Here is a 23535-nt window from a genome sequence, read left to right as displayed (position 1 = left end):
GCACTGTGTACAGTTTTGAGAAACTTCATGGCATCACCTTCTGTCTATAAAGGGGAACGGAGCGATGGACAGATGATTTTCCCGCATTGCAGTTGACCTTTACCGCTTAGGAAGGGGACCAAATCGTGGCCGTGAATTAGTTATTAAAGCTTGGCAGTCATGAATGACGTCGGAGCCTCAGATGGCAAGGGCTGGCCATGACTAGGAAAGCTGGCTCGAGCATTCAGAAGCATGTTCAAAGCTGCTTCAAGTCTGCTTTGAGCCATGAAACTGCTTGCCACTCGGTGGCGTGGAATCCTCTAGGAGTAGTTTCCTAGATTTGCTGTTGTTTTCGCAGCCAGTACTTGATTAGGTACGCAGCCAGAAGAACCTGACCAGGCACCCAGGCAGCAGGCAGAAAGCTAGTCTGGAAGAAGAGTGCTTGAATCGCAGTAGAAGGTTAGGAACACGACTTGCCTGCACGAAGTAGGAATGTTCTCGTATTCTACTCCCTGCGTCTTCGGGGCAAGGCTGCCAACTGCAGCAAAACACCACTTCCTCCTTGAGCTCCTCAGCATGTGGAGGGGAGGCTGAATGCGTGATGCGCTGATCGGAATTTCTGATGTGTCACTCTATAAATAAGGGGAGTGATAGAGGAAAGTCCCCTGTGGCGCCTAGAAATGCGTGCAGGGGCGACCGATGAGTGTTAGAGTGTTAGCCTCCCAGCCGATGCCAGGGAGGCTGCAGTCTTGTTCCGGAACCTCCAGCAGTCGGCTCACCCTTAGCCCCTGGGGCTGTCCAGCCACATCCTTGCCCGGGTAGAGGGACACACGCCCTCAGGAGGGCCGTGTGGGCTCCTTGTCCCTGCCATAGCTGCCAGCATCCTCTTCTTGGTCTCCTCGGTTTCTGTTCATGGTTCCATCTCGCCATCCCAAGTCGTGCATTTCTATGACCATTCTTTATTGGGTGTTAGTCAGAAGTAGCAAAATGATGACCTTCCCCACTTGTATAGCACATCGGTCTCCGGGTCACTAAAATCGTGTGGCAAAAGGGGGACACACGTTTGCGTGATCATTTTCCTGGCCGTGAAGAGAAGCACAAATCTTGTGCGCTGAAAAGTAGTCATCTGGTCCAAACCCTTCATTTTATTTTTATCTTTTTAATTTTTTAATTTTTTAAAAAATTTCATTTATTTATTTGACAGAGACACAGCGAGAGAGGGAACACAAGCAGGGGCAGTGGGAGAGGGAGACGCAGGCTTCCCGCCGAGTAGGGAGCCCGATGCGGGGCTCGAACCCGGGACCCTGGGATCATGACCTGAGCCGAAGGCAGATGCTTAATGACTGAGCCTCCCAAGCGCCCCCAAACCCTTCATTTTAGGAGGAAGAAAGAAAGAAAGGCAAGAGCCCAGGGTCTAACGGCCGATCAGTGAGAAACATCTGGAGCCAGAACACCCGAGCTTGAGCACAGTGCTCTGGACACACTCGCTTAGTAATGTCACGGCATCCTCTGTGAAACTCTGCCCAGAAAGCTTTCTCTTATCTCCATTTGCCTGAAGGACAACCAGAAGAAATCCTGGGCCTCTTGGAGCTGTAGGGCCATCTTTTTACATGTTCTGCTCTGTCATATATGCTGAGAGCATCAGATGGTAGCTGAAGGCCGAAGCCACTTTCATGATATGTACTTTTTAGATGAGAAGGCCAGTTGCGATGTTTTTCTGAGAAATGGGCCATCTCCGTATGTTCTGAACAGTGGCCTTGCCAATAATACATATTTTTCCTTTTGAAATACTTACTCAGAGGACTTAAACTGCTTCCATCAGTCCTCTCCCCAGCCTCCTTGGGCCCAAGAGAGTTTCCTTTTCGGGCAAGTTCCTGCTTAGGTTCTCTCCCTTTTGTGTCCCCACATCTCCTGACTTCTGTGTCAGGGGAGTCCTTTGTGCTGAAGAAGACCGCTCGTGAGGGTTTCCTAAAGTTAACGAGTGATAGAAAAATATAGTCACACAGGTTATATGCTATGCACGCACACTTAAACAGTTTAAGAGATACTTCAAAACCACCCTGCTAAAGGGGACCCCTCCTACACTGCTGGTGGGAATGCAAGCTGGTGCAGCCACTCTGGAAAACAGCATGGAGGTTCCTCAAAGAGTTGAAAATAGAGCTACCCTATGACCCAGCAATCGCACTACTGGGTATTTACCCTAAAGATACAAACATAGTGATCCGAAGGGGCACGTGCACCCAAATGTTAATAGCAGCAATGTCCACAATAGCCAAACTGTGGAAAGAACATTGATGTCCATCAACAGATGAATGGATAAAGAAGAAGTGGTATATATACACAATGGAATACTATGCAGCCATCAAAAGAAATGAAATCTTGCCATTTGCGACGACGTGGATGGAACTAGAGGATATTATGCTTAGTGAAATAAGTCAGTCAGAGAAAGACAAATAGCATATGATCTCCCTGATATGAGGAAGTGGAGATGCAACGTGGGGGGTTTAGGGGGTAGGAAAAGAAAAAATGAAACAACATGGGATCGGGAGGGAGACAAACCATAAGAGACTTTTAATGTCACAAAACAAACTGAGGGTGGCCAGGGGGTGGAGGGTAGGGAGAGGGTGGTGGGGTTATGGACATTGGGGAGGGTATGTGCTATGGTGAGTGCTGTGAAGTGTGTAAACCTGGTGATTCACAGACCTGTACCCCTGGGGGTAATAATACATTATATGTTTATAAAAAAAAATAAATTATAAAAAAAAACCACTCTGCTGTTCAAAACCCATAAAACTGTCGACTGCATTGCCATGGAAGAAATGAGGATAATGATAATTAATGAGATGGGTGTTTATAATTGCAATTCCAGTATAGCTAACATACAATGTTGTATGGGTTTCGAGTGTACAAGACAATGATCCCAGGCTTCCATCCATCACCCAGTGTTCATCACGACAAGCACACTCCTTCATCCCCATCACCTGTCTCACCCATCCCCCTCCCACCCCAATAACCGGCAGTGGGGTCTCTAGAGTTACGAGTCTCTTTCTTGGCTTGCCTTTCTCTCTTTCTTTTTTTCCTTAGCTCACCTGCCAAATTATGAAAGCAGCCTCCATGTCCATCAATAGATGAATGGAATCAATAGATGAATGGGTAAAAAAGATGAGGGGAGTGTGTGTGTGTGTGTGTGTGTGTGTGTGTGTGTGTGTGTGTAATGGACGATTACTCAGCCATCAAAAAGAAATCTTGCCATTTGCTGTGACATGGATGGAGCTAGAGAAGAGAGTATGATGCCAAGCAAAATAAGTCAGTCAAGACTTACTTTGAAAGACAAATACCGTATGATTTCACTCATATGTGGAATGAGATGGTTTTAAGAACTAAGAATATCTTAAATACAAAACTTAGCACCGTGCCGGGCACATAGAAGAAGCTGAATGAATGCGAGTTGTCCTTCCATTTCCTGACGGAGAATCCCAACCCCCAGGGTTAGATCACCTTCAGCGATGGTGTCTGGGGGGAAGGCTTAAGAAGAGCTGGAATCTAGAAGGCCATTTGGAGTAAAATGTGAGGTGTCGTGAATCGCTTCTGAGTTCCTCCAAGGAGAAGTCCGTTGACTGAGAAACTTTGCGTAAAGTTATGGAAATGGTCGCACATGACCTGGGTCCTGCCTTGCCTCCTGTCCTCTTCCTGGTTCACTGCCCTGTCGCCACCCTCCCCTGCCTTCAGTTCATACGAGGGGCAGGCTGTTCTCCTCGTGGGTGTTGCCTCTGTCTGGAGTGTCCGTTGCTCGCCAGACCGAATCCGATGCTCCTTCAGGGTCTAGCTCCATTGTCTCTTTCCTTAGAGGTTGGGTTGCGGAAAGTACCGTTACCTACAAGCGGTGTCCTTGCTGTTACATATTCTCACAGCACGTGCTCTTTTCCCTTGTAGCACTCATATTTCTGGTTCCATTCGAATATTTATCATCCCTCCCACTAGACTAAATCTGGGGCTGGGGGCGGGAGCCATGGTCTACCCATGCCTACGACCATTGTGCCCCCCACAGAGTTGGGGCTCAGTAGGTATTCGTTGAATGGGTGAATGAATGAATGACCGAATGACTCTGTGATCTGCCATGGTCTACAATGGGAGGAGATCCGTATGGTGATACCTGGGTCCTTAGAATTAAGGGATTGGTGTAGTAGAAGGCAGATTTATTGAATTTTTCTTTATATGTGCAAAAACAAGAGTATCTAAGTCCTGCATATGCAGTGTCTACAGAAAAGTATAAAAGCAGAATTACTGGTAATACCACCATCACAGTAGGGCTTGGCCCAAAGCCAGCAATCCAGAAAAGTGAAGGGCTGCATAGGCTAGGTCAGGGTCAGCAGCGATGGGCATTTTCCTAGTGTGGGATCCCAGGTGTCAGTCAAAGTGGGATAGGACACGAACTCAGAGGGGAATTGGTCTGCATCACCAAGGAAACCTGTGCCTTCTTGGTAACTGTGTGTTAGGGTGGGGTAACTGCTGTCACAAGTAGCGTGACAATTTCAGTGCCTTAACATGATGAAGGTTTATACTCACTTACGCATCGTTGCAGCGTAACGTACATCCAGTCCAGTGGAGGTACCGTGCTCGGGCAGTCTCTTCTCCAGGTGATTTATAGTCCACTCTCCTCCCATCTTGACACTCCGCCCTCCCTTCAGTTCCCAACTCTCCTTAAAGCCGTCTGATGAGAAAAGCAAGACCATGCTGAATTGCCAGGGAGGGTACGGGTATGGGAACAGCTTTCCTGAGACCTAATTCGCCTACCATACAATTCACCCATTTAAAGAGTACAGGCCAGCGGTCTTAGTATATTCAGAGTTGGGTAACCACCACAACCAATTTTAGAATATTTTCATCATTCCTGCCCCCAAAACCCTGAACTCATTACAAGCCACTGGTCCCCCATTACCCCCTCAACTCCCCTCCCCAGCCCTCAACAACCACAGTTTTACTTGGCAGTCCATTAGCAGTCACTCCCTATCCCCAACCGCACAGGCTGGCCTAGGACACCACTCATCTGCTTTTTGTCTCTGGATTTGCCTATTCTGGACACTTTGTATGGACGGAATACTATGATAAGAGAGCTTTTCTGGCTGGCTTCTTTCGCTTAGCATCCTGTTTTCAGGGTTTGGTCACTTTGTAGCATGTGTCAGTACTAAATTTCCGTGGCTGAATAGTATTCGATCGTACTGCTGGAACCCATCTTATTTATTCATTTGTCAGCCGACGGCCTTGTGGGTTGTTTCCACTTTCTGGCTCTACCAGGGAGGTTTGTCTGAGCCTAGTCAGGAAGTGAGGTTCGTTACTCGATAGCGTGTTTCATTGGCCAAAGTTCAGTCTCATGGCCCAACCTAACTGCAAGGGAAGTTGGGAAATGTGTTCTGGCTGAGGGCCCAGGAAAAAAAAAATAAAGGGGTTTTAGTGAACACATCCTAGTCTCTACTGCAACTTGCAAATAAGGCGTAGAGTGGAAGCAGATCCCTCCACGTGGGATCCCTGAGAGTGTGTCGTCAGGACCAAGAGTGCAGACAGGACGACTCCTCACCTCCTGTTGCTTTTGTGAACAGCCAGCCTCAGAAGTGCCCAGCTCCACATGAGGGCCTGCTGCTTCCCTGCTTCCCTGTAAAGCCCAGCCTTTAAAGCTGTTGCTCAATGGTCCCAGGAGACTAGAAAAAGTTGTGATGATGGGGGCACGGATGGGATGATTTAATAGTGGTTCTGCCCTGATACATGTCTAGCTCCTGTTTGTAGAGTCGGACAACAACCTTTCTGCTTCATTCATGTGTCTCTTCGGCTCTGGGCATTGTCCACACTCGAACCCAGGTTACCTCTAACTGTTCCTTTCACCTTATGTAAATATGAGGCATCTGACCAGAGTAGGGCACCTGCTTCCTTGGGGCAGGTGTGTTTCTGTCACGATCTAATCAGGGAACAGAAATGTCTCTCAGTATTTAACCTTCTTTTTTTTTTTTTTTAAAGATTTTATTTATTTACTTGACAGAGAGAGATCACAAGTAGGCAGAGAGTCAGGCAGAGAGAGAGGGGGAAGCAGGCTCTCTGCTCAGCAGGGATGCTGAGGCAGATGCGGGGCTCGATCCCAGGACCCCGAGATCATGACCTGAGCCGAAGGCAGCAGCTCAATCCACTGAGCCACCCAGACGCCCCTCTCAGTATTTAAAATAGAGGAAATTGACTATACGGAATTGATTACACGGGTGTTGGCAGAGCTGAGTAGCCAAACAGGGAACCGCAGCCCATCAGAATTCACATTGGCAGGAGGCTGCTGCCGTCTCTCCTTTGGCTGGAGGGACACAGGAAAGAGGTGATGTGATCAGAATCTTAGGAGCCGGGATCCCTTGGAAGCATTACAAGCCAGCCTATCGGCAGGTAAGTCTACAGAAGAGACGCGGCTATTGCTACAGCCACCACACGAAACACACCAAAACCAGGAGAATGTACTCCGGCTGCTTCGTCCTGGCCCTGCGGATGCTTGTCCGCCCTGGTCCTCCACGGGCTGCTCGCGGCTGGCGGTCAGGTCTGGGAGCCTGGGAATCAGCCTGGAGGAGCTCGCCGCCCTGGGACACAGAGCAAAGCAGGTGGCAGAGGAATGTATCTGAGGGCAGAGAGCAGTGATTGGCCCAGCAGGACACTTACCTTTCAGAAACACTGATCAGTTTCTACATCTTTTTAAAACCACCGTTATTAAGGTTTAAGGGAAAACAGACATACACTACGATGTACCCATTTGAAGTGCTCTGTTTGATGGCTCTGGCCAAATAAGTACACCCGTGCCACTACCACCAAGATCAGAGACAGAAGGTTTTATCCCTCAGAGCTCCCCTGTGCACTTTCTGGCAGCCCTGCCCCCAGCCTTTTCCGGCCCCAGTTTGGATAATGGCGACTGACCCACATTCCAGATCACTGATCTTTTCTCTCAGAGTGTCCAAATCTGATGTTAGGTCCTTTCAGTGCCACTTTTGTTTTTTTTTTTTTTTTAATTCAGTTTTAGGGTTTCTACTCACTTGTTTTTTGAGAGTTTCCATTTCTCTCACAAAATAACTTAATTCTTCACCCGTATGTATTTATGTGTATATAAACAATATATTTATAATAGTTGTAAGTTCTTATCAGTTTTAGTAACAGTCATTTCTGGTTCTGGTTCTATTTTTTATCTTGATTATGGGCCACATTTTCTTCCATGCACATCTCCTAATTTTACTGTATTCTAGACGTTTTATCTAGAAGAACCAAGGAGACTGAAGGATAACTTGTTTTGTTTATTGTCCTGGATGCCTGAGCCCTTTCTTAGGCCTGGCAATTAGCATATATGACTGATTTTTTGTGTTTCTCCTAGAAAATGGCTGGGTTGGTCCTGGACTCCATTTTCAGCCATTAACTCGTGATTAGCCCAACCCCCACCTCTTGTCGCTCCACGACCTTTCTGGTCTTGTCCGTATTTGAGCAGGGAGGATTTGGGGCTGCTCTTCCTCATATCTTTGGATTGCGTTTTTGCAGGGACCCATGTCCGAGGGCTCTGAGAGTGCGTGTGGTATCTTTCTACTTTGAGCCTCTCCTGCACTGCGGCTTTCTTGGCAAAATACAGGGGGTGAGCTTGCTGCAAGAGAGTTCTAACACGAAGCAAAAGGTTTTTGCTTGGGGATACTTCCAGATGCTGTTCTGTCCCATCAGCCCATGCTTTTGACCGAAACTTTGCAGATTTTCTCCTTGTCCCTGTGAAGCTTCTCTGTCAAAGACTCACTCTTCCATTTGGCAGTACCTAGAGCAGGTCCCCAACATGCAAGCTGTCGTGGTTCTTGGCTCACCTCTGAGAGCGTCATCGTTCTCTGGAATGAGTTAATTGAGGAAGTTCTTCCTCCCCTTCGGCATGGTTTAGGGATTGTCCAGGCTTGGACTGTTGCCGTGGGAGTGGAAGGACTTTCTCAGTCTTGTGATTGGAAGCAGGCATCTCTTAAAAGGTTTTTGATGGGGGCGCCTGGGTGGCTCAGTGGGTTAAAGCCTCTGCCTTCAGCTCAGGTCATGATCCCAGGGTCCTGGGATCGAGCCCCGCATCGGGCTCTCCGCTTTGTGGAGAGCCTGCTTTTTCTTCTCTCTCTGCCTGCCTCTCTGCCTACTTGTGATCTCTGTCTGTCAAATAAATAAATAAAATCTTTAAAAAAAAAAAAAAAGGTTTTTGATGGGCCACCTAAGACAGCGTTGGTCCTAGAAAGGACTCTGGTCTAGCAAGACATTTTACTGGTTAATTCTGAGAGCCTGATTTGGAGAAAGATTTTTTTGGAACTCTCTCCCACCCTATGAACTTTCTCTTAAAGACGCATGATGTAGGAAAGACAGAAAAGCAGACAGGATGCTTAGTGACAGGTGACAGGTGAAAGCTCTGGCCCACTGTAGCCCACAGTCGCCTTGTGAGGTAAGCAAAGTCAAACATGATTTACATGTGAAGATCTGAGGCACAGAAAGGATAATAAATGCTATGAAAAATAACCAGAATCTAGCTGTAAAAGTTCCCAGGCCAGTATTGTGGTTTTTTTTTAGTTTGGGTAGCTTACTGCATAAATAATAAATATGTTTACATATTTTTGCAAAAAACTGGAGGATGGGGAAATGTTGAAAGCAATTGTCACTTATAAATCTATTCCCTAATCCTATCTGTGTTGCCAAAGTTCTCTCTCTCAGCACTTTGCTGTATATCTTTGAAGCTTTCTGTGCATTTACATAGGCCTCACCATGTCCCGCTGCAGGGTTTCGAGAATACAGGGCCGTGTAGGGGATGCTCTGTCATTGTCTGTGCTCGCTCAGCTGTCAGTGGATGAGGATGGTTTCGTGTTCAGTACGGCTCAGTTTGCCATCCATGTAACAGACATTGGTTGAGCTCCTACTGTGTGCTAGACTGCGCTCTAATCCCTGGGGCATAGCAGTAAACGGACCAGACAGAAAAACCCCTCCCTCTTGGAGCTTATGTGCTGAAGTGCGGAGAGATGATAGAAACTAAGTAAAACTATTAAAATAGTTTAGGGTGATAGGGAGGCTGGTGGGGCAGATTACATGTATAAGCTGAGTGCTCAGAGAAGACTGGTTTTATGAGAGAGTGACATGAAGAAAATAGAGAAATGGATGAGGAAGCATACCATGTAAATATATTGGGGAAGAACATTCTAGAAGGTTCCAGGGAACAACGTGGAATGGCAGGGAGGCTTGTGATGGGGGAGTGGATAGTGCAATAAGCGGGAGCCAGATCTTCTAGAATCTTGCAGGCCACTGAAAGAAGATGGGTATTTGCTCTGACATGGGAGCCCTGCAAGGGTGTTTTGTCAGGTTTGTTTTTGAGCTATGACTGATATATAACATTTTATTAGTTCAGGTGCATAAATAATGCTGTGATATATGTACATTTTGTGTAATGATCACAACAGTCAGTCTCTTTAACATCCATCCCCACGCATAATTAGAAATATTTTTCCTATGATAAGAACTTTTAAGATCTCTCTTAGGAACTTTTTTTTAAAAGTAGGCTCTGCACCCAACATGGGGCTTGAACTCAAGACCCTGAGATCAGGAGTCACATGCTCTACTGACTGAGCCACCCAGATTACCCCATGGAACTTGCAAATCTATAATACAGTGCTAACTGTGGTCACCATGCCATGTACGAAATCCCCAAGTCTTGCGTATTTTACACATGAAAGTTTATACCTTTCGACCCATTTCACCCACCAATCCCCACCCCCAGCAGCCACCAGTCTTTCCCCTGTATGCGTGAGCTGGATTTGGTTGGGTTGGGTTGCTTTTTTAGATTCCACATGTAAGTGAGATCATACAGTGTTTGTCTTTCTCTGACTTATTTCACTTAGCATAATGCCCTCAAGATACATCCATGTTGTTGCAAATGGCACGAGTCCTTTCTGTTTAGGACTGATTCTCGGTTGTGTATGTGTGCCACACTGTTTACCATTCATCCGCTGATGGACACTTGGGCGGCTTGCACGTCTTGGCTGTTGTGAATAATTTTACAGCAAACGTGGGAGTGCAGGTGCCTTTTAGATCAGTGTTTTCGTTTCCTGTAGATAAATACCCACAAGTGGGATTCCTGGGTTATATGGTAGCTCTATCTCGAATTTTTTCAAAAATCTCCATATTGTTTTCCACAGTGGCTGCACCAGTTTGCATTCCCACCCACAGTGCATGAGGGTTCCCTTTTCTCCGCATCCTCGCCAACACTTGTTATGTCTTGGTTTTTGTTTTTTTTTTTGTTTTTTTTATCTTAGCCTTTCTAACAAACGAGAGTTGATGTTTCATTGTGATTTTGAATTGCGTTTTCCTGCTGATGAACGATGTTGACCATCTTTCCCTGTGTCTGTTGACCGTCTTTACTACCGGCCTTGTTCATGCCTTCTTTGGAAAAATGTTTCTTCAGCTCCTCTGCCCATTTTTAAAATCAGACTTCTGCTATTGAGTTGTATGAATTCTTTCTCTATTTTGGATATTAACTCCTTGCCAGATACAGGATTTGCATAGTGTTTTGAGTAGCGGAGTGACACGGCCTGACTTAGTGTTTAGCGGGATCACTCCGACCGCTGTGTTGAGAACAGATGGTGGAGGAGTGAGGGTAGAAGCAGGAAATCACGGTTACTGGGACCAGGGTGGGAATGGTGGGGGTCACGAGGAGCAGGCCACTTTTGGATATGGCTGAAACTAAAAGCCAACACAATTTTTGGATTGAATAAAAAGTGCTAACGAAATGAGGCATGACTCTGAAGTGTTTGGCATGGAAAACAGGAAGCGTGGACCGGGCGTCATTAAATAAGGTGGAGAACACCTTTGCTGGAACAATGAACGGTTGAGTTTTGGACACATCAAGTTTGCGATATTAGACATGCAAGTGAGATGCTAGGAAGGCAGTTGGATATGGAAGCCTGGAGTTCACGGGAGAGCTCTGGGCTTGAGATAGGAATTTGGGAGTCATCAGAATGTGGGTGGTTTGAAAATGCGGGACACTAGATGGGATCACGGAGGGATCTAGTGTAGTTTCTGGTAGAGAGGAAGGTCCAAGGCTTGGCTGAGGACACCTGCTCCAGTGTTAAAAAAACTGGGAGATGAATAGGGGCCAGAAAATTAGACTAAAGTAGAAGGAAAATCAGGATTGTGTGGTGCCGCCAAAGGAAAGTGGTCCAAGGAGGAAGGAGTGCCCAACTGTCAAGTGCGACTGGTAGGTCAGGTAAGACAAGGGCCGAGAAATAGTGCATTCAGCAGTGACCCAGGCCTACTGAGTCCGAATATCCAGGGTAGGACACGCTGATGGCTGGATCCCATCTCCAGAGAATGATTTAATTGGTCTCAAGTGCAACATCAATGCCGAGGTTTTTAAAAGTTTCTCAGGTGATTCTAATATGAAGCCAAGCTTGCAACCTTCCATCTTAATTCGTATCTGTCTCTTAATGTGTGAAATGGCTTTATTGTCAGAAACCTGTGTTGACGGACTGATTAAACATGGGAGTTTTTATCTATAGACCTATCTGTGTATATTTTGGGATCTGAAAATGATAAACAGATCTGAAAGCTGGTGATTAACCACTAAAGGGATAAGCTATTTAGCACCTGTCCTAAAGCGGCCTATAAGCCAAGAATCACTTTGCTTTTCATTTTTTGCTTGTTTGGTGTTTGTCTTTTTTTTTTTTTTTAATACTAAGAAGACCTTTTGTTTTGAGTAACAAGGGTAAGTTTCAAGCTAATGAAAAAAATTCAAGGGAAATATTGCTGTAAATGGTCCAAAGGAAACCAAACAAACAAATCCGAACCCAGATCAGTAATAAGCATGTGGAAGTGTTAAGTACATTCTTCTCAGATCCTGAATGTTCCACACCTCAAAAGCTGGCTCATAACAGATATAGAAATTTTTTACCTCATTAAAGTTTTAATCTTTTGTTTTCCTACCACAGACTGTAGAAATTATTTAAATGCTCTAGTAAATTTGAATTGGGATGGTATCTGTTGGCTCTTAAAAATGAGAAGGTAGGGGCGCCTGGGTGGCTCAGTGGGTTAAGCCTCTGCCTTTGGCTCGGGTCATGATCTCAGGGTTCTGGGATCGAGCCCCGCATTGGGCTCTCTGCTCAGCGGGGAGCCTGTCTCCCCCCCCCCCCCGCCCCGCTCTGCCTACTTGTGATCTCTGTCAAATAAATAAAACCTTTAAAAAAAATGAGAAGGTATCATGTGTGGGCTGTTCATTTAGAGATCTGGTTTGCAGGCTGGTAAAATTAGATTCTATGGACAGAGAGCATCAAGATCAAATATGTGAGAACAAGACCAATGTAGACAATAGAAAAAGTTAGAGTTGTAATACTGGCTTAATTACTGCAGCCTTCCAGAAGAATGCCAAGTGTCTAGATTAGCCCTTCTCAACCCGGGTTGGGTTCCACAAAGAATTAAACGCTAAGACCTTAAGGCATCTATTGTATCAGTTGAATGAACTCTTATGCATCCAGGGAATAGGGCTATCTGAGTACCAGACTTGGGAGGAGGGAGATAATAGTCACTCAGATAATCAAATAATTTTCTCTGGAGCTAAATGCACTAGCAGATCCCCAGTTAAGGAAAGCTGTTTGAGGTACTAATCTGCTGTCCCGAATGACACAGTAGTTTTTCTGAGGTACAGGTCATCCAGAAAGAAAGCATAAAAGAGCCTTTTGTAAAATTGCCAAGAAACTAAAAAGAATAATCTCTTTATTCACTTATTAGAATAGTTATTGGTAAAACATACACAGGAACACCTCGTACAAATCCCAGCCATTTTTTTTGAACAATTTAATGTGTATCCTTCCAGACTTTGTGCACACGAACATACATGTGAATAGTATTGAGTGCAAAGAATGGGATTGTGCTATTCATTTCGTTCAGCAGTTTTTTCCATGAACTTTATGGAAATTCTTCTATATAATCACATACAGACTTGCCTCTTTTTGAGGGTTGCATGATACTCCATCATTTGGTTGTTACAAACTATATTTTACCATTCATATGTCAGTGGACATTTGAGTTATCTCCAGTTTTTCACTGTTAGGGGCAAAGCCATAATAAACATCTTTGTGCAAAAATTCTTGAATAAAAAGATACACATAGGGGTTTTTCTATATTCTAGAAGTGGAATTGTTGAGTCAGGATGGATTTTTACTTTTTTTTTTGTTTTATAGAAATTTCAAACACAGTCAAAAGTATTGCGTGGAGCACTGGGTGTTCTATGCAAACAGTGAATCATGGACCAAACACTACATCAAAAACTAATGATGTACCGTATGGCGACTTACATAATTTTTTAAAAAGTAGGAAATAATACAGGGAACCCCCACGTATCCCTTCTCCACTTCAGTACTTAACACTGCATAGCCATTTTTGTTTCCTTCTCTCCCCATGCCCTCCCTCCTACCCTAACACCAGAAGGATTATGAAGCCAAGACATTCCATTTTATCCATAGAGATTTCAGTATTGTCTGAGGGACAGTTTTACAAAACGTAGTCATGATTGTGTTTTACCTCAAGATGAACAATCATTCCTCAGCACGAGTGTTCACGTTTTCCCAGTTAGCTGTCTCTTTAGTTTGATGTTTACAGTGGGTTTGTTTGAGTTATGATCCAGACAAGGTCTATACGTGGCATTTGGTTGATGAGACTCTTAAGTCTTCTTTGGTATAGAGGTTTCCTCTTCATCATTGTAATATAGTTGAAACGCTTCAATCCTTTATAGTAATTGTTCTTCCTAACGCTCACATTGTCCCCTCTTTGGCCAAAAACTGATTCCTGTTGATTCCGCAGTCTTTTTCATGCGAGCTTAGTAGCTTCCTCATGTCTTTGTATTGAGATGTTGCAGGATCATGTTAGACCTGTCTGGAGTCAGCTGTTCCTCCACGGAGTCCTGGCTCCGTGTAGTGAGATATGGTATTTAGAAATCCTAGTCAGGGCTTGGGGGTTCTCATTGCTACTGAGTTGGTCTTTGTTTTGGTCCTTTTAGGTAAACCGAGCTAGGAAAACCACTTGGTGAATTCATGCTGATGTTCCAATTCAAATTTAGGGCCATAGGCTTTTTACTGAATTTCTTGGATTTTATGTATCTCTGGTTCTTAATGATATTAACATCATTATTTTGTTGTATTCTTTACTACAAATAGGTGATATTTTCAAAATACCAGTACCATTATTATCACTAACAATAGGATTACTGGAAACTATTTAAAATTTCTTTGCATTTACGTTTTCTTCTTAGGTTATATGCTCTTAAGAAAATATGGTCAAATTGCTGTTTTTAAAAAATCACATGAATTAGTTTCTCTTTTGTGGGTGACCCATCAACCACATGTGGAGGTTCATTTGTTTTGTTTTGCTACAGCCACAAATTCAGATGGTGTTTTTAGGAAACACTTAAATTTTTTAAATTTCATTTTTTTTATAATTGTGTAAAAAAACTTTCATAGTTTCCATGACGAAACCAGAGAGGGAGACAAACCATAAGAGACTCTTAATCTCAGGAAGCAAACTGAGGGTTGCTGGAGGGGAGGGTGGGTGGGAGGTTTGGGGACAATGGGTAATGGACATTGGGGAGGGTATATGCTATGGTGAGCGTTGTGAATTGTGTAAGACTGATGAATCACAGACCCGTATCCCTGAAGCAAGTAATACATTATATGTTACCAAAAAAAATTCCATAGTTTCAGTCAAATTACAAAAAGTGAATTTCTTTTTCTGTCCGTTCATTTTTTTTTCTCCCTCCACCTGTTGGTGGTCATTTTTATTCCTTTTGGTTTATCCTTTCATTTTGAAGAAATAAAAGCAGGTATATATCTCTATTCTCATCCCCCCTTTGCTTAAATAAAAAGGTAGCTTTCTGTACACAGTATTCAATACATAGCTTTCTTGTCTTAATGATACATCCTAGAAATCACTTCATAGCAATAGTATATAGAAATTACTACTCTTTACAAGTACTTACTCTTTTATATTAGAAAATGAACATCATTAGCTGTAGTTGATTTCCTCAGTCTCCACAGCTGTCAGGCATTTGCTTCCAAACCTTCACAGGAAGACATAATATTTCACAGCCACAAACTCAGGTTATTTGATGGGAAAGATTATTTTAACAACGGTCTAAAGAATCCACTACCTGTGTGGAAAATGAAATTTTTTTTACCATATCCTCTAATAAGCAAGAAGACTGATTTATGAATATAGAAACAATTTTCTAAATTTTCTTCTCTGTTGGACATAACATGAGACCAGAGGACTGGGACTGCTAGGGTCTTGGCCTGTTTGAAGATGGCAAGCCATCTCAGGTCAAGAAATAAATTTCTCTTGGCTTTCTGGATTTGCAGGCCCTGCTGCTTTTCCAGAAGAATCTTTTGTCAAATTGTGTCATCATCACAATTCAGGCTTGGCTTCTGAAATCCTTGCTGTTCGTCTAGCTACAGGAGGCTGCCGTGTTATTTTTTTTTCTCTTGCGGACACATCAGTCGGCATTTGCTTCCATCCACAATCTAGGTCTCATTGAGAGAAGGGACCAAGTGGGGGCTGTGTGTGACATTGTGAGATTTAATGGTGTGGGTCTGAAGCAGTTGCTATATTTGAACATGAAAAAATGAGTTAGATTTTGTTTCCTGCTAAAACACAGCATCCTTTTAGCAGCCCTTCACAGAACGAGCGCATATGCTCCCGGGTCCTAATTCAGACATGTGTGATCTTTCCGCACAAATCTTTCAGGAGAAACAGTCCAGGCGACCGCGAGAAGGCTCTGCAGGTCATGCTCCAGGTTCTGCAGAGTTGTGACCACCCGGCCCCTGACATGTTCTGCCTGTGTGGGAGGATCTACAAGGACATCTTCTTGGATTCAGACTGCAAAGATGACACCAGCCGAGACAACGCCATCGAGTGGTAAACCCTCCCTCCTAGTCAGTAGCACGAGCATCTCTGCAAGGGACAGAATTGCAGAGGCCAAGGATCCAGGTCTTGTCCATCTGAATGCCTGTCTGCCTGTCTGTCTGCCGGTAGTGGGGAAAAAAAGGCATAGAAGTGGTTTGGGAATTTCCAGATGCCTTTTTCTGAAAGGAAACCATTAGAAACAGGTTTTTGTAGTGGTGACTTTGTTCCCATAAGTTCACTCATTTATAGGTGCAAGAAGGAGGCTCAGCATGCTCCTTCCCAGCTCTTCCTGCCGGAATTTTGTTCTGCCACCATCAGGGCATTATCTTCTCAGTGAGCCCACCCGCCTGCCCTCCCTTTCTCACTCCCTTCCTGAAGGAATGTTGACTGAGGGTTTACTGTATGCCGGCAACTTTTTTAGGTGGTGGGGATAAGGACACAGCAGACATAGACACAAATTCTGGCCCTTGTGGACCTTGCATGGCTGGTAAGGGAAGTCAGACAAAGAAATAGAGAAGAACCGGATGTTACCTGTTGATGAGGGCTCTAGGGGCGAGCTCATCAGGGCGGGAAGGAGGCTTGAGAGGAGCTGGAGGCAGTCTCTGCTAGGGTGGTCAGGGAAGGTGAGTAAAGACGTGAAGGCAGTGAGATGAGCCTTGGAGAGAACCGTAGAGAAAGTGTTCCGGGGATAGGGGCCAGCAGGGGCCAAAACCCAGAGGGGGATCTTCCCAGGCATGTTTAGGAATGGTGAGGCATGAGTGAGGGGAGAGTGGCACAAAACAGGAGGGGAGAAGACCCTTGAACTCTGAGGGAGATGACGTGACATCAGAGCGCTCTGAGCAGAGTAGAGACGAGATCTGACATGCATTTTCACCAATGCACTCTCACTGTTACGCAAAGAATACATTTTCGGGGTGTATCAGCTATCATTTGCTGCATAACAAACACGTCCAAAAGGAATGGCTTGAAAGAGTGGTTTATAATTTTTCATGACGCCGTGCATTGGCCAGGCCACTCCTCAGCCGGTTCCCCTCCTGATGTGCTGGGCTCACTCCTGAAACCGAGGTCAGCTGAAGGCTCAGCGGGGCTGGAAGGTCCAAGATGGCTTCCCACGCGTCTGGCAGCTGGTGCTGGGGTTGGAGGTGCCCCTCTGTTCTCTGCCTGTGGTTCTGACCCTGGCCGACCGGCTTTGTCAGGCGGTGGGCAGCGTTCTCAGAGAGTGAAGGCGGAGGCTTCGGCTCCAGAGCTCCCGGGAGAGCAGTTGTGCCACGTGCTCTTGGTCACACCACAAGCGAGTCACATGGTTAGCCCCGATTCAAGGGGGTGGAGAGATGGACCCGAGCCATGGCAGGGAAGAGTGACAAAGGCGTGTATGTAGTGGGATGAGGAGGAATCATGGCTATTAAACCACCCAGCACAGGGGCCAGGGCAGCAGCAGGGAACAGCTAGGAGACGACTGCGGTAGTTCAGGGAAGAGCTGGTGGTAACTTGAACCAGGCGGTGCTGACGAACATGAGGAGATGCCAGAAGCTGGACGCGTGTTGAAGGTGGAGCCCGTAGCTTACCTCATCTGCGTCTGTCACAGGCGCTCTTGACATGGCTGCCGCGCTCTCCGTTCTGCTTCCCTTTCCCTCTCCTCCTCTGGCTCTGTCCGGCTCTGTCCTCTCCCCCCTTCTCTCCATCCACTCTCTTCGCTGGTGATCCCTGTCACTCCCACACCTGGCACCGATCTGCAACCCAACCGGCGCCCTGCGCTTTGGCCCCACGTCACCCCCTCTTTGTCCCACCTGAGGGTGGCGCTGCTCTCTGAGGGGCAGTGTACCCGAGGCTAACGTCCTTCTCTCCGCTCCACGTGGGGTGGCCTCCAGGGCCTTGCTTTCTTACGACCACTCTTCAGCCTCTTGCGCTTACACCTTCTGTGAATGTTTGCCGACTTTCGCTCACTCACCTCCTGACGCGGTCGGGCCCCGGTTCCAGCCCCTCTCCGCGTCTTCCCTCATTCTCCTCTCCACGACCCTGCTGGTGCCTTTTTTTTTTCTTTCCACTTTCCTGCCAGGAATGTTCTCACAATTTCCCAAGTAGGCTCTCTGCTCGGTGTCTCTAAAGCCTAGCCGTCAGAGATCGAACCACCATTCCTTATTCCTTCTAAAGCTCAAAGACCCGCTGTGGCTCCCCATTCCCCATTAAAGAAAAATTCAAACTCTTAGATCGCCATTCTAGGTGCTCTGCAGAGAAAGCACGTAGAAATTCTCTTATTTTGCTCGTTGTGTGTGGGGATCTTACTATCTCCTCCATAGTATAGGCTTGTGGAGAGCAGGGACCCCATTTTATTCTTAGTAAATTCCCAGGGGTACCTACTGCACTGTTGTGCCAGGAGTCACTTGGGGTGTTGAAGGGGAATTAATGTCGGGTAGGGCCAAAGTAGGAAGCTGTGTTCCCACCACAGTGGCCAAGAATTCAGCCCCCAGGTCAGGAGATGACTGCCTCTGGCTATTTCAAGAAAGTCCCAGGAGCCTTTCTCCATCCACTTGAGAAGGTGGTGGGTCCAGGAGGCAAATGAAGCTTAGTCACATTCTGCGGTGTAGCTCCGGTGAGACGTTGGGATCATCTGACCCAGGCGCTCCAGTAGTGAGCTGTAACTTGCGGCTGCGGGAGGCAGGGGGCTGGGAAGAGGCAGACCTGGGGCTGCGGTCCTGACTCCACATTCAGGTCTCGTCAGCCCCTAAGCTGGGCCTGTTGGATTTATGGATGAGAGGCAGAGAGAGGTCTCCCCTCTTCCCAGATAACTTTTGATTGTAAAAGAAGGTGTGGAAAAAATCAAATATCATGGGGTAAGGTATTGAAAATCCCCAAAACATACTGGGGTGGGGCTCAATTTTATTGGAGTTTTGTTGGCTGGGGTTGGACCAACTTTCTCAGCATTCTCTGGTCCATCTGAGCGTAGTGTTTTCTTGCCCCAAAGTTCACAAAGCTGAAATTTAACAGACTTAAATGATAGGTTCTCCCTTCCACAATGAATATTTTCTTGGTGTTTAATTCTCTTGCTGTGGCACAGGTGATCGAATTCCTCCTGGTTTACAGGTCTTTGCTCTGAACTGTGCCACTGGAAGACATTCATTGTCATTACTTCATCGATCAAATTCTTTTTTTCTGCAGTCAGGGTAGTCCTACCCGCTCATGGAAGGGAAAGCAGCTTTCTCTGTATAGAAAAAAAAATAGTAAGAGAACTAAAATGGCACTCTTCAAACTTCTGGAATAAAAAATAATATTCTCGGACGCCTGGGTGGCTCAGTTGGTTGGACGACTGCCTTCGGCTCAGGTCATGATCCCAGCGGCCTGGGATCGAGTCCCACATCAGGCTCCTTGCTCGGCAGGGAGCCTGCTTCTCCCTCTGCCTTTGCCTGCCTCTCTGCCTGTGCTCGCTTGCTCGCTCTCCCTCTCTCTCTGACAAATAAAAAATAGTATTCTCTGGGATAATGCCCTTTCGCCTCCGGCTCCTTCTTCCACTTGACGCCACGACTCTCAGAGCGATCTTGGGGCCGGGTTCCAGCAGCCCCGCTTCCTCCAGGAAAAACGGACTCAATTTTGTGATAAAAAGCAAACAAACAGCCTGCAGAGTAATAGCCTGCAATTGATGAAATTGCTCTATAAGAACAAAAATGCTCCGCATACAAGCGGAGTCTTGCTTTTAAGATGAGATTTAGACATCCAGTCACGGTCTCCTTTTGTGAGTAGGGTTATAAAAAGTTGTATGTTTCTTTTTGTACTTTAACGTCCTCCTCTCATTCAGCGATCACGGTTTTTTATAAAAATCTAACCCTGATGGAGAAAATGGTTTTGACTCCTTAGTGTAATGATGATGACATTTTTAAGGAGCTATTTGCTGGCTGTAGCTGCATGTAAAGAGGGAGGGGGCCCTGGAAAACCAGAGATGGTGGAAGAACTCATGAGAAGGTTGGCTTCTGCCATCATTTGTCATTTTTTCCTTCTACCATGATAACAAGAATCTGGTGGGTCTGTCATTACAGGTACCGCAAAGGGTTTGAGCTCCAGTCGTCTCTTTATTCAGGAATTAACCTGGCAGTTTTGCTGATGGTTGCTGGACAACAATTTGAAACTTCCATGGAACTAAGAAAGATAGGTAAAGCTATTTCTGATCGCATGATAGGCTGACAGGCTTTGGTCATCCAAATTGAGCACTAAAAACTATCTTCAAATAATTAGCATTTTCTTTCAGAAGGAACGGGGACTCTCTAGTAGCAGTCCTGAGACCGTAGCCAAAATGAAGTGCGTGCTTTTGCCTCTCTCTCAAGGCTTGCGTACTAGGAGAGAAGCTAGAAAGATTTTCTCGTAGCTTCATCTAAAATTCGAATTCTTCAGGTGTCCGGCTGAACAGTTTGTTGGGAAGAAAAGGGAGCTTGGAGAAAATGAACAATTACTGGGATGTGGGTCAGTTCTTCAACGTCAGCATGTTGGCCAGCGATGTCGGGAAGGCCGTCCAGGCAGCAGAGAGGTTGTTCAGACTGAAACCTCCAGCCTGGTGAGTCCTGTGTGTCTGCGTGTGTCCGTGTGTGTGTGTGTGTGTGTGCACACGCGCGTGCACGCGCATGCGCACGCGCACATGTGTGCCTCGCTTCTCTCGATACCCGACCTTGTTCTGGAGGGAGAAGAGCTGGAATTGCAAAAGACAGTATCAGTTGCTGCATTTCTCCTTCTGACTCCCTCGCTAACGCAAAGTTATGGCAGCAAGAACCGCTCTGCCAGCTCACTTGGTTTTATGTGACAGGAGGGAAGGACAGACAGACAGGCACATACATGTACAGATGATGCCCCTACGTGCTCTATCTCTTTGAGCGCTCTCAATCTTACTAATTTCTTCAGGTCATCTCAGTCCTCAAGAACAAGATGTTCTTTGGTGCTAGTACGTACTTGTGAGAAAACAGGTAGAAAAGCCAAAGGCACACCAAGAAGGTGATGTGCATCACAGACAGAACCCAGAACTAAAATAAAAGACCTAGATATGGTCAAGAACATGGTGCCGCAGCGCTGGCCCCAGGTTAGCCCATCATGGAGCCATTAAGCGTGCCAGAAAGAACACTGGGCGACATGGACGTGTGTTCAGGGTGTATCCCAGAGCAAGAAAAGCCATTGGCAGGGTACAGTGTTCTCTGTCACTGGTTCTCAAACGTCAGCATGTATCCGAATCAACTATATTGATTCAAACACAGATTGCCGGGCCCCACCCTGCGCTACCTGGTTCCAGAGGTCTCGGGTAGGGCCTGGGAAGTTGCATCCCCTGGTCTGGAAACCACACTTCGAGAACTACTCTTCTCTGTGGACTCCTTTTGATGAAAAATCTGTTCAGCATGTGACTGCCAGCAAGGTCTCCGAGGGCGGGGGGCAGTAGCCGACTTGGCAGTAGACACGAAGCTCCATGAGAATCGCCGTTCTGTCATTGCTTCCTGGAGTCCCATAAGAGATGCTCCTTCAGTACCTGTGCAGATAATCAGCGATGGAGGGCCTGTCTCCAAAATATTGACAGTGGCTATCTCAGGGAGGTAGCCTTATGAGAAGATTTTAATCTCCCCCCACCCCCCCACCATCTCTATTTTTCTGGTTTGTCTGAACTGCGTTTGGATTACGTGCATAACTTAAAACTTTTTACTTTTAGTGATCCGTGTTCATCTGCCCCCTGTTCTCTCCCGGCTCGGTGGGCCAATCTGGACTCCCAGGGCTCAGAAACGTCTTCAGTCTTTTTTAGTTGAACCCCATTTCTTCCCCGTCTGAAGGACCTAAATTTGATGCCCGAACCATATCTACCTCTTGAAATCTTCCTGAGGCTTCGTGAACAAGGAGGCAGGCAGAGCCTCCAGCCCTCGTGGAGTTGCTGCTTTTTTTTTTTTTTAAGTTTTTATTTATTTATTTGACAGAGAGAGAGAGAGATCCCAAGTAGGCAGAGAGGCAGGCAGAGAGAGGGGAGGAAGCAGGCTCCCCGCTGAGCAGAGAGCCTGATGCGGGGCTCGATCCCAGGACCCTGAGATCATGACCTGAGCCGAAGGCAGAAGCTTAACCCACTGAGCCACCCAGGCGCCCCCGAGTGGCTGCTTTATCCAGAATTCCACTCTCAGGGTGACCTGCTGCACCCGAGCCAGACTGAGCTGACTCTGTGGAGGGCACAGCTGAGCCTTGAATGCATTCTTATTATATCAGCACCGACACTGACTTACACTGTTGGGACCTAATACTGTAGGTCCAAGATCACCCTGAGGTTTCTGATTGACTAGAAGAACTCACAGGACCCCCAAACTCTTGTACTCATGGTTAAGGTTTATTACGAGACAAGTATACAGCTTGAAATCAGCAAAGACAAAATGCACAAAGGGCAGAGTCTAGGAGAGATGAGGTACCAGCTTCTAGCTGTCCTTGCCCAGTGGAGCGACAGGGACAGGGCTGAGTTCTCCCCGCGAGGATGTATGGCACCATGCATGAAGTACTGACAACCGGGGAGGCTCACCAAGTCTTGGTGGCCAGGGTTTTCCGGGGATGTTGTACAAGTACGGAGCACCCACGTGATTGACCTTAGTCACTGAGTCCCCAGCCTCTGTGGAGATGGCCCTGAAAAAGCATGGCCCAAGGCCCCCATCATGCATCCTGTTGTTAGCATGAACTTTCTGGCATGGCCCAAGGCCCCCAGTAAACAAAAGCATTCTTACTAGGCTGGGTATCCCAAGGGCTTAAAGGTGATGTCCCAAAAGCGAGTCAAGGGCCAGACCTTTCTTTGGTTTGTGTAGAGTTGGGACAACCCAGGCCTACTGAGCACTTCAGTGCACAGGACCCAAGCTAGGCAGAGTCTAGCTGACCTGCCTTCCCAGGACAGCTCCAGACTTGACCCTCCAAGGACAAAATGATACTCATGCTTTCAGCTCAACCAGCCCCTTTCGGTACCAAAGAGGACATAACCACCACTGCCTGGAAGCTGTGTTTCAGACACTTCAAACTGCCTTAAGACAGTAAAGATGTGATGAGATTGAAGATCTTATAACTTCAAATTCTACCTGGTCAGATTTAATTAAAAAAAAAAAAAACACGAGTTTCACATTGGGGGTTGGTAGGGGTCAAGGAGGATAGGAGAGAGATGGGAGGGAAGGGAAACGTGAGGGATCCTTGTGACAGTGGACACATTTTCTTTTTTTTTTTTTTTTAATTTTTTATTTTAATAAACATATAATGTATTTTTATCCCCAGGGGTACAGGTCTGTGAATCATCTGGTTTACACATTTCACAGCACTCATCATAGCCCATACCCTCCCCAATGTCCATTTCCCCACCACCCTCTCCCGTCCCCCTTCCCCCCCGCAACCCTCAGTCTGTTTCTTGAGATTGAGTCTTTTATGGTTTGTCTCCCTCCCAATCCCATCTTTTCATTTTTTCTTTTCCTACCTCCCCCCAAACCCCCCCACCTTGCATCTCCCCTTCCTCATATCAAAGAGATCATATGATAGTTATATTTCTCCGATTGACTTATTTCGCTAAGCATGATACCCTCTAGTTCCATCCACGTCGTCGCAAATGGCAAGATTTCATGTCTTTTGATGGCTGCATAGTATTCC

General features: G+C 46.2%; 1 protein-coding gene across 1 annotated transcript in view; it reads left to right on the top strand.

Moving 5' to 3' along the window:
• Positions 1-23535, top strand: part of MAP3K15 (mitogen-activated protein kinase kinase kinase 15) — a gene marked incomplete at its 5' end in the record, with an annotated part of 120295 nt that overhangs the window by 49831 nt on the left and 46929 nt on the right. The window contains 3 exons of the mRNA XM_080795814.1: positions 15766-15936; positions 19953-20065; positions 20305-20464. Coding sequence (XP_080651940.1) covers positions 15766-15936; positions 19953-20065; positions 20305-20464 — 444 coding nt within the window. The remainder of the gene's footprint in view (positions 1-15765; positions 15937-19952; positions 20066-20304; positions 20465-23535) is intronic.

This window comes from Martes martes, assembly GCF_963455335.1.
Source record: "Martes martes genome assembly, chromosome: X".
Classification (NCBI taxonomy): domain Eukaryota; kingdom Metazoa; phylum Chordata; class Mammalia; order Carnivora; family Mustelidae; genus Martes; species Martes martes.
The sequence above is the reverse complement of the archived record's forward strand: the minus strand, read 5'-3'. Positions and strand labels throughout refer to the sequence as shown.